The 11966-nt window shown below is 34.7% G+C and overlaps 1 protein-coding gene across 1 annotated transcript; it reads right to left on the bottom strand.

Moving 5' to 3' along the window:
- Positions 1–5897: 5897 nt before the first annotated feature.
- LOC306885001 (DNA-directed RNA polymerase III subunit RPC7-like) lies at positions 5898–9763 on the bottom strand. The gene is made up of 8 exons (XM_079441307.1): positions 9306–9763; positions 9110–9234; positions 8172–8301; positions 7874–7942; positions 7704–7760; positions 7524–7594; positions 7133–7258; positions 5898–6801 (listed from the first exon to the last, which is right to left on the bottom strand). Exons 2-8 carry the CDS (start codon positions 9224–9226, stop codon positions 6715–6717), a joined length of 657 nt encoding a protein of 218 aa, XP_079297433.1. The 5' UTR covers positions 9227–9234; positions 9306–9763; the 3' UTR covers positions 5898–6714.
- Between the last annotated feature and the right edge of the window lie 2203 nt (positions 9764–11966).

Genomic DNA, 11966 nt, shown 5'->3' with positions numbered 1-11966 from the left:
GTACTGTAGTGTACATCAGACAAAATAATGCGAGAAAAGAAAATCTGACTATCAAACAGACTACAGTGCATTTTATGCTGTGAAATATTAGCCATTGTGAGCATGAGATTCGAAACCATGCCATTCCTTGGGAAGTAGTACACTTAAGCATACTTTTAAAAAGAGTAAAAGAAAAACAAAATCTTATACTTAACTGTTTTCAGCCACTTTATTGCATGCTAATTTCAATTCATTTAAATGCATTATAGTTTAAATTCATATTTAAACTTAAACTTATATTTATTTTTGACCCACTTAAGTAGGACTTAAGAACATCTTTATATGCTATTTCATAATTACTTCTATTGTCTTTGAAATATGACTGAATGTACTGACAAGCATGTATGATCAACTTAAATATACTTAATGTCATTTCTATTGAAACTTGTGTCATTTATTCAAATATATTTGTAATTACACATTTGTAATGATGATGTTGCAATTTAGAACATTTAAAATATGCTAAATTAATTAAATATCTTAATAAAAACGCTAAATGTAATATCAAGTAACACACTGCAGTTTAATTTATAATCAAGTGATTTACATGTGTTTAGGATGTTAGTCAACACATCAAACAAGCGTACTTTAAATCACTACAAAAGATTATTAATGCATGATGATTTACAATGTACAGTAAAGTAAATCTATTAATTTGAGATTATTATAAAATGCATTTTGTGTATTTAACCCCCGGTTTCACAGACAAGGCTTAAGCCTAGTCCTAGACTAAAATGTAAATCTGAGCTGTTTCAACTGAAAGAAACTTGCACTGACTGATCTTAAAACATGTCAGTGGTTTTGTTTTGTCTTAAGATGCACACCTAATGCCGTTTTTTAAGGCATGTTATAAAAATGACTTATATGTCCTAATTAAACTATGGCCTAATCCTGGTTTAGGCTAAACCCTGTCTGTGAAACCGGGTCTAAGAAACAGTCATGAAAGTGAACTCTCTTTATGTGCACTTAAGTGGTCTTTTATTTCAAGTGCACATTGAATACAATTAAGTGCACTTCTTTTTTCACAAGGTGTTATTCATCTAGCATATTATATTTTGTGCCTTCATTGATGCATAAATTACAATGATTGATTTTAATTTTCACGTCTAACAATTTTGGTAGTGTCGCCATAATTTACATTCATGCAAATTAGCAGCAATGTGATGTGCTGACAACCAATGGGAGAGCAGACAGTGTCTGGCCATAACAAATCATTCAATTATACACCTATAATAACAAAAGAAAGTTACATAATGCTGTTACAGTACCGCCCTGGGAACTTGATCCAAGTTTTGGCAGTGACGCTGACACTGCATGGCTGTTAAGTGAACTGGGAGGTTAAGCAGGGCAGATCACATATATGAGGGGTTTGTTATCTTTAGCATTAGCATCTAGCTTGATACTGATCTACAGAACATGTTGTGTGAGTTTCCTTTTATTTGTATCCTGCTTGTCATTTCTGACATTCAAAGCACTTGGTTTTATGTACCAAACAAATAGCAGTCAACATCTGGTCAGCTGACCTCAGATAGGTGAGATGAACACAGCAAAAATGACGTGTTCAAATGTGAAACACTTACGTTTTGTGGGAGTACACCGTGTTCTCTCTGTCTCACCACAAAAGCACACTGAGTACGCAGCAAGGCTTCTGAGGAGGAGGAAGTCACACAAACACACGTACACGTTCACACATGTTGTCAACAGGCAGTTTCACCTATTTACGTAACCAGATAGCCAAGAAACATCATTTAGTACCATGAGAAATGGAGAAACTCTACAATTCTTCCTTGTCAAAGCCGCCTGCAGTACATGTGCTTAAGAAATGCCATGCATGGCATACCGAGACATATTTTTGGGATCCTCCACGTTAAGCTTGCTGACAGGGTGAATGGTTTTGAAATATATGGGGGCCTTTGGAAGCGATAAATTCCCAGATCCCTGCCTCACTCCAATACAGTTTGGTCCTGCTCTCATTTGTAGACTTTATCAGCTATCATTTGGGCCTAAAAATGAGTCAGCCAAACAACTTTCATTGATAAAAAGATGAAGGGTATATTTAATGCATAACCTTGTGATTGTCAGTCCTCTGTCGTGTGTGTCATGTGTTTGTGTCCATGTTTGGTTTGTTTCCTGTCCTTGTTAAATGTAATCATTAGTTAATTCTTGTCCAGCCGTGTTTGTCTCATTATCTATGATTATCCTGTGTATTTATAGTCCTGTCTGTTCAGTTTGATTTCGTCTGGTCTACTCGTTACCCCCAGTGTTTCCTGTCTGTAAGCCTTGCCTTGTCCTGTCCTGATGTCTCCATTAAAGACTATTATTTGAGTTTATGTCCTCATCTACGTGTTCCTGTGTCCTCCTCGTGTGTGCACCGTGACAGTGGTTTAATATTTTATGACAAAGACATTATGTAGGAGTTTTAACATGGAAAACAACCAATCAGATGCAAAGCTTAACCATATAAAGCCTACTGTGCCATATTTAATATGCAAAAAACTCGGAATTATTAATAGGATCAAAACATTCCTGAAAAACTTGTTAATATCTACTGCCTTCTTTTGTCTGACTGATAATTTATACTTAATGAACAAGTAAAAGGCGGCTAGAGTTCTTACCAGGTCAAGAAAATATGATCATATTACCCCAATTTTACAGTCTCTGTACTGGCTACCTATTCAGTTCCGTATCATTTACAAAATATTATTACTTGCCTATAAGGCCCTAAATGGTTTAGCACCTGCGTACCTAACTTGTCTTCTACCACGCTATAATCCAACCCGCTCCCTAAGGTCGCAAAACTCTGGACTTTTGGCAGTACCTAGGATAGCAAAGTCCACTAAAGGAGGTAGAGCTTTTTCACATTTGGCTCCCAAACTCTGGAATGGCCTTCCTGATAACGTTCAGGGTTCAGACACACTCTCTCTGTTTAAATCTAGATTAAAGACACATCTCTTTAGCCAAGCATTCACATAATGCATCTTATAATCTTGTACTGCCGTTATATCTGATCAAATGTACATTATTATTATTCTTTAGCTTGGGTTGAACAAATCATTTTTGCTTAGATGGAACAGCAGCTACGCTAATTATGCCTCTATTTGTTTCTCTGTTTCTGATTAACAGTCGGTGGTAACTAGGAATGACAGAAGCTTCAGTCTGGATCCAACCCTTAAATGATCTGAGATGACCGAACACCTGAGAAAAGATAATGCCAACCCCTCAGAGGACCTCAGAGGATGCCAAAGCTCAGACAACATACAGAATTACCAAATTTTGCCATAAGTTAACTATATTAAGGTTCTGCAATCTATAAATATATTGTGGAAACTTAATTTCCTGTAGAGCTGCTTTGCAACGATTTGTATCGTAAAAAGCGCTATACAAATAAATTTGAACTTAAAAGGCCTTTTAGTATAATTGTCGTGATTCATGTGTTTTTTTCTGTGAAATCTACACAGATTTTAGAATGTAAATGTAAGAATATCTTTTAGATATTTATTAATATTTCAAGATGAACATTTACTGGACTGAAGGAACTTAATTATCCATATTGTGCAACTAAAGAGCTTTGATCATAAAACTAAGCATATAAATATCTTAAGACATATAACTGGGACAATTAGAGTGACAACTTACATTGATTTACAGTACAAGCTATGAGAAAGTCATCTTACTTTTTGGCCATATTAATATTAGCATCTGCACCAAATTGCATATTTTGCTCTGTTTGGGCCGTTGAATAAAACTGACTTGTTTTTTCCTCCTCGAATATAAGCTCTATATTGTCATTATCATACGTATCACACATATGCAGAATCTTTCTTAGATTTTTAAAAAGATTTTGTCCAAAAGTTAAAAAAACTGTTCCAATTAAAAATACAGTATTTGTACAATAATACAGTTTATGTTAAATGTGCATTTATCACCTTCAGGGCTGCAGGCATTTATCTTTGCTATAAGCAGTGCTCCATATCTGTTTATTCAACACAGTCACATGCTGGTACGAAGGCATTCAACTAGTAAACTAGATTGCCGTTTGTTTATGTCTCAGTTGTGCTATAGATCAGGGCACCGGGGGAGGGGGTGCACAGGTGACACATCTGAGTTTGCTTCCGTTTGTTGACTTACATTTCCCACCCCTGTCCTTCACAGTGTGTGGTATACATTGAATAACATGTTTTTGGAAGGCCCTGACGGAAAATGCTGCATGCATATTTTGCACGCTGTAGGTGTGTGTATATACAACTGTGTGCAGGGGTCAATGTACATGATGCAATGCATGCACAGCCTATAAGAGCTAAAGAGGTCAGTTCATTGAGAAATGGATCAGTTTGAGTCAGAGGTTTCTAACAAATGCATGTGCATCAGTTTCTATGATTATAGCCCCAGTTGTTTTTCTTTTACTTTTCACTGATTTCAGTCCACCACATTGGAGCACATCTGATTTAACACTTTATAAAACCTCAGACCTCAAAGACCATCACTGTACATACATTCCAGTTTTTTTTCTTCATTTTGTCTTGACAAGTGTCTGCTATATAGATTTATATAAGTGCATATACATAAACCTTATTTTTATTATTATTCCATTACTAGTTTGCAGCTTTTGTCATTTCCTTTTTTCTTGCCATTACTTACATAATATACTTGTATAATGCTTTGGCAGAATAGAATGTGAATACAGTCGTGCCAATAAAGTACATCAAAATGATTTGAAATTAATTAAGTTTAATATTAAAGGGGAGCGGATATTTTTTAGCTGAACTTTTAGCTCCGCAGAATGTTGCTGCACAAACAGCATAAATCTGTCACTGAGGAATGATGCAGTAAAATAAGATGAATATCATTGCACTAAACACACCCCATAGCATGCATTTCAACTGAATAATGAAAAAAAGTCTGCCTTACAGACAAATATTTTATAAAATCAAATAGCATACAAAGACGTAACAAGTTGACGTTTTGTAAAGTCCAGCATGTGCAGTTCTGAAATGAAAGCACTAAAGCTTATGTTATTTTGATATTGCTTTGTAAAATCTTGCCTGCACTGTAAAACACTGGTTAGTTAAAGCTCTAATCAGCTCATACAGTACATACACTGAAGAATACACTATATTGCCAAAAGTATTGGGTCACCCCCTTCTAATGAACATGTTTGACTACTTTAGTAATTTCTATGAATACAATGTTTAATGTTAAAGCATATAATGATATTCTAGGGAATTGTGTGCTTCTAATTTTATAGCAACAGTTTGGACAGAACCCTTTTCTATTCTAACATGACAGTGTCTCTGTGTATAAGACACGGTTCAAAAAGACATGATTGATTGAGTCAGTGTGGAAGAACTTGACTGGTCTGCAGAAAGCCAAGTCCTGATCCCAGCTGAACACCTCTGGTGTGACTTTAAATGCAGACCTTGAGCCGAAAACTCATCACCAAACACCAATGACTTGTATAGACACTATATGGGCAAAAGTATTGTGACACCCCCTTCTTTAGAGCAGAAAAAGGCACTAACAAAACTGTGGCAACAAAGATGGAAACATAATTCATTTATTTAAAAATTGTATTTCAATCTCTGTTGCAACAGTTTTGAAAGTGTCTAAAATGACAGTACCCTTATGTACAAGTCATTGGTGTTTGGTGAGGAGTTTTTGGCTCAAGGTCTGCATATAAAGTCACACCAGAGGTGTTCAGCTGGGATCAGGACTTGGCTTTCTGCAGACCAGTCAAGTTCTTCCACACTGACCGAATCAATCATGTCTTTTTGAACCGTGTCTTATACAGAGACACTGTCATGTTAGAATAGAAAAGGGTCCTGTCCAAACTGTTGCTATAAAATTAGAAGCACGCAATCCCATAGAATATCTTTATATGCTTAAACATTAAACATTGTACTCATGGAAATGACTAAAGTAGTCAAACCTGTTCATTAGAAGGGGGTGACCCAATACTTTTGGCAATATAGTGTAGCTACAGGTCATACACTGAAGAGAAATATCGCCACCTGCCGACTGCCTGATGATACATAAGAAGAACTCTTAAAGAAATAGCTCACATGAAAATGTCCGCATTTACTCACATTCATTACAAACACATGACTTTCACAAAAAACTCATTTTATAAGAACGTCCACTCTAAACTGTTATTTTTCATATAATAGAAGTGAATAACACACACACACACACACACAAAAAGCTTAAAACAGATGAAGTCACTCTTTTACAGGTGTAATTCACAATTCCAGCCATTACCAGGTGTACACATGAGATGCATTAAATATACAGGTCTGTAGTGGCCTCCCTGTCTGACAAAAAGGAATGATGGCTTCTGTGCACTGCCTTTTTAAACAGAGCTTTCCAATTCCAGTAATAAAACAGAAATTAAAAGCAGGCTGTCTCTGAGCAACATCCCCTAGCACTGTTGAAATAGCAGTAGTATCTGTATCGATCATGATCTGTTTATGTGAAGCAGCTTAGAAATCCCAGAACAGCTTCTTTAGTAGCAGCACTGCCTCTCTGGATCTTAACAATATTGGTCAGTCACAATCAGATTTAGTATGTCAAGATAGCACATGAATTAAAAACACTTCTTGTTGAAATATATATACCTTCAGCGTCACTCATAGAAATATTCAGTGAGAAGAACTTTAAATAAAATGCCTCTTAAATACATTAGTAGACAGCTTCATCCATATTGTCATCACTATCTGCTCCGAAATCCTCTCCGTTGTCAAAGTAAGATATGATGTAGTCTGTCTCCTGAAACACAGCACACATATTCTGCTTTTATTTTAGTTGCTAGGATATTTAAAGAAGGACAATTATCAAATTATGCCACCCTACACCCTCATTTCAAACTATTTTACTTTATTTGCTCTGAGGAGCACACAAAAAAAGATATATTTTGCAATAAGGCTAAGACACTTTTTCCATGCAGTGAAAAGTAATAGTGATTTATACTGCCAAAGAACTAAAGCAGCATACAACAAAAATCGGTTTTAGTGTATGAAAAAAGGAGAAGGAAATAAAGAAATATATCATTAACACATGACAACACCACAAAGAATGTGTTTTCTATTTTTTCCCTTACATCTTCAAGCTCCTCTTCGTCATAGTCTTCCTCTGCATCTGGCTCCTCCTCTTCATCATTCTGTTTCTTCTTCTCTTCACCCTCCTCTTCCTCAGAATGCTGCTCTTCTTCTCTTTTCTCAAGTGTCTAAATGTCATTCCACAATATTAGCATTTCTAATGTGCTGCATAGACATTAAACAGCAAGAAAACAGGAAATAAGGAGACGGCAGAAAAAGCAAATGTGCAATTAGCTTCAATTTGTTAATATCAATTCCAGTATTTTTTGTTTTTGTTTCTATTTACGCTTCAGTCTTTCAGATATCTTAGCCTTAATCTGCTTTATTATACTTTTTCCGATTTATTTGAATGTCAAATCATGACAAAACATTATGTTTTCTGTGAACTTATACCTCTAGTTTTTGGAGAACCTCTTCTTTACCAGCAGCTACTTTTGGTTTTCGTGAGAGTTGTGGCTTGGCACCTAAATGGAACAGAACAGAAGTATTGAAAAATGTGGTTTACTCATATTATAACATGTATTAGCATTAGTATCAAGACTGTAATGATAATAATAATAGAGTTTCTTTCACCTGTTTTGTGGGGTTTCTGTACTTTAATACAAAGCTCTTTTGGCATTCGGCTCCAGTCTGGAATGAAATTGAATATTTTTAATATAGAGAACTGACTTTTAAAACCATTTGACTATGAAAATAAGTCAGCTGTAGCACAATAACTAAAGAATGGTACTGATAGCACTCACCTGGACTCCATAAAATGCAGTTGTTCTTCGACTCTCTGTTTTGATATTTATCAGAGTAACGAGCCACATCTAAAAAAGAAAACAATAAAGAGAGCCGTTCAAACCTGATCTTCAACAATCAATGCCTGATGGGTCGTTGGCTTTGAATGTTTCAGTGACTGCCGACAGTTCAAATGCAAATGCAGGAGACTGCAGGACCTCGTTCTCCAATCATGCTGGATCTTCATGCTTTGTGCTCAGAATTGGCTACTCTTTATACACCAATGTATCACCCAGACGTAGCCTCTACCAGTCTTACCTGTCTTTGCTCTGGCTGCTTTTATGTGGAACGGCAGGTTCTTGCTGGAGGCTCTCAGCTCCTGCTTAAGAGCGAGCATATAGTCCACCTCTTCTCCTGTATGCAGAGGTACTGGTTTAAACTGCATAGGCTGAATGAAAAATAATATGATTATTTATAGTAAATCATTATTTTTTAAAGAAAGAAATTAAGTCATAAGGGTAAATGAAAATAAATAAATAAAAACTAATCAAAATTATTCTAAAAATAATAAATAAAAATAGTTCAATAATAAAAAATATATTTTTTTTAAAAAAGAAACAAAGCAGCAAACCCCTTTTGTGTTTAAAAGAAAAAAGAAAGTAAATAAAAGTAAAAGTAAATAAAAAATATTAATTTTAAAATAAAAAGTAATTAGATAACAATTAAAATATATTAAATTATTACTGCCAAACTCAAAAAAGGACCAAAGCAGCATACACCAAATATCTCTTTTTGTGAAAGAAAGAAAGAAAGATAGATAGAAAGAAAGGTAAAATGGCATGAAATGATTGTCCTAATTGTCTGAGATAGTCACCACTGATAAGCTACTAAATATAATGTAGAAACTTTCATTTTCTGTAAAGCAGCTTTGCAACAATTTGCATCATGAAAAGTGCTGTACAAATAAATTTGAATTGAATGGAATTGAATTAAAGAAAAACACATTTTTAAAATGTAAAGAATAACAAGAAATTTAAAATAAAATGATAAAAAATGTTACATACAGCAAACCCCAAGCTGTTTTTTTATTGGACAGTTAAAGCACTTTCAAAAAAGAAAAAAAACTCAAACAAAACCAAAGCTTTTCTCAGAAGAATTAAGTTTTTACAAACCAACAATAAGACATTTATAGCATAATATATGTGTAATAGCAACCAATGGAGTTATATTACAATGTAAAGACACTAAACACTCACAGGAAAAAGAGGAGAAGGTGTATGTGCAGTATTGGGTAAGGAATCACCCCTCCCAAACCCCAGCGCGTCCACATTGAAGGTAAACTGGCTCCTGCCTCGACCTCTGCTGCCTGCCATGACTGCACCTGTACAACCAATCAGTGAGGATATCACTAGCCATTCAAAATAAAACACCCCAGTTCAAAATGTGTCTTACCTCAAACCGTGTCTCGGGTTCAGTGGATCGCATTCATGGACTTGTCCTCTTATGAGCCCAATAAACACGCGCACAGATCCCCCGCTGCCGGCTGAGAGTGAGGCCATGTGTCAGGCACAGGCACTCGAGCACGTGGTAGTGTTTACATCCGGCACATGCACACGTGTCTTCCGCCTCAGTTTACAGTCCAGGCAGAAACACTGCTCGCTACGACGTTCCTAGTGTTACAAATTATTACATTGCTACTACAAGTGTTATTAAGAGGGTATTAACAATTGATCAAAGGATTTAATAATAAAAAGGATTAATCTTATAATGCTGTAAACGTTTTTTTTTGGGGATGCAGCATATAAACTATCCCTTCCTGAGATATATCACTGAAATAAGTCTTGTGAGCAATATCGAGTATATCTGTTACTGTACGAGACTCCTCTCATGTGTTTCAAACCTTGCGTGTCATCGGGGGCGGGGTTTGCACGGGGGGCGTGGTCTAATTTAGTAGGCGAAACTTAGAAAATGGTAAATATTTATTATAACAGTCTTATTAACCGATACATATAGATATACGATGCTGAATATCAAATGTTAACATATATACAGTACAGTTATGCCATTTTAAAAGTGTTGTCACACAGTACATTTTACCCAAGTGCTCAACACTGTATAAGACCATTATAAAATTTAAAAGATTCACTTAATCATTTTTATAGAGATTGTGTGGATTTTTATAAATGAGTCAAGTACTAATCCTGAAACAATTGGGTCATAATATATTTAAACGATTTGAAGGCGTCTTTCTGAGTATCAAGCGCCCCCTGGAGGAGAAGAGCTATATATGTTTATAGGATGAATTCAGGTTGGCTAAAGTAGGACACTTAAAGGGATAGTTCACCCAAAAATGAAAATTCTGTCATCATTTACTCCCCCTCGTGTAGTTCCAAACCTGTATGAATGTCTTTGTTCTGCTGAACACAAAGGAAGATATTCTGAAGAATGTGGGAAACAGAGCAGTTCTGGGGCACCATTGACTTCCAGAGTATTTTTTTTTACTACTATGGAAGTCAATGGTGCCCCAAAACAGCCTGGTTACAAACTTTCTTCAGAATATCTTCCTTTGTGTTCAGCAGAACAAAGACATTCATACAGGTTTGGAACTACACGAGGGGGAGTAAATGATGACAGAATTTAAATTTTTGGGTGAACTATCCCTTTAAACGTAATTTAGATACCTATTCTTTTCTTTATTCTTTATTATTATTATTATTATTAACAATTATTCAGCAACATATTTAACAAACCCAAAAACATATACGAGTAAAGTTCATAAGTTCACTCGATTAATGTGTTAAATGTCATAGCAACTCAGAATATTTACTAAAATAAACTCTACAACATATTAAAAATCTTATAAATAAAAATAAAACTGAAGAGGAACAATTAATATGTAACCTAACATTTTTTTCCTATCTACATTGTCTCTAAACACTTAAAATGAACTTTAATAGCAAGTAACAATATTTAAAAGCTGTTTACTCTACATCTACATTTTCTGAAAACTTAAAAAATAAAAATAATAAAATAATGCCTTCAATTTCATGCTTCTCCTTCAATCCTTTTTGCTCTTTCTTTCTAACCTTCCATCTCTACCTTGAATTTCTGACTTGAAATAATACAAGTACTGTTACAATAATATTTGTTTACATTTAGTTAACAACCAAGAAAATCTTAATGTGAAAGTGTGTACTATAATAAGTAAGTCCTCCTTTGTAGCCATAATTACCAGTGTCATATTGCACTGGCCAAACTGTTTTATTGTGTAAAGAAATAGTGTCCCTTTAATTAAAGACCATTATTATGCTCTGAAAGGGAAAACAAAGAAGCTTTAAAGACCCACTTTATCTGAATTCACCCTAATGTTTTTCAAGCAGGTGGCACAATGGTGGCATGTACTGTACTCATATATTTGCCATCAGTGAAACTGTGGAGGGATCTGGCGTGACCGGCATATGCCCTTTTTCTCTGCAAACCCTTTGTTATAGCTGTGTGGGAGAAATGTATTTTGCCTATTGCTTAAGTCAAATATTAGGGTGGAAACCCGAGTCACGGAATGTAAATTCAGTCTGACATGGGAGTAATATTTAATGAACCGTTGAATAAAGAAAGACAATTAAATAACCATTAAACATCCTTCATCAAGCCATGTACAGTATACAGCTGTGGATTCAATTCAATAAAACTACACTAACAAGACAAGACTCATAAATGTCACACTTTTTTATTAATAGTTTTTTTTTTTTTTCTCTGTTAACTTTAGTTAAGGTTGTAGTACTTCTGTTTTTTGTGTTTTTTTTTTTTTTTTTTACCATTTCTTCATATATATATATATATATATATATGTATACACACACACACACACACACACACACACACACACACATACATATATATATATATATATATATATATATAATTTTTATATAATATATAATTTTAGTTATGTAAGTACATCAAGTTAAACTAAATGAAAACTCAAGGTTGCACTTTATTTTAGGTGTCCTTGTTACAGTGTAATAATACATTTAATTACTGAGTAAATAAAGTGTTACCAAATTGGCGTCCAGCTGAAACAAAGAAAGGTTAAGGTTTTTATGTCAATTAAAA

Source organism: Barbus barbus (genome assembly GCF_936440315.1).
Source record: "Barbus barbus genome assembly, chromosome: 19".
Lineage (NCBI taxonomy): Eukaryota > Metazoa > Chordata > Actinopteri > Cypriniformes > Cyprinidae > Barbus > Barbus barbus.
Note: the sequence above shows the minus strand (reverse complement) of the source record. Positions and strands in the feature narration are given on the sequence as shown.

What these genes read in the sequence shown, in the direction of transcription:
- LOC306885001 (XM_079441307.1), bottom strand. Translation starts at nt 9,226, where the DNA reads ATGGCAGGCAGCAGAGGTCGAGGCAGGAGCCAGTTTACCTTCAATGTG. An exon ending in AGCAGCCAGAGCAAAGACAG is followed by an intron (nt 7,943 to 8,171) that starts GTAAGACTGGTA and finishes TTTCTTTTTTAG; the next exon opens with ATGTGGCTCGTTACTCTGAT. An exon ending in AGGTTCTCCAAAAACTAGAG is followed by an intron (nt 7,259 to 7,523) that starts GTATAAGTTCAC and finishes AATGACATTTAG; the next exon opens with ACACTTGAGAAAAGAGAAGA.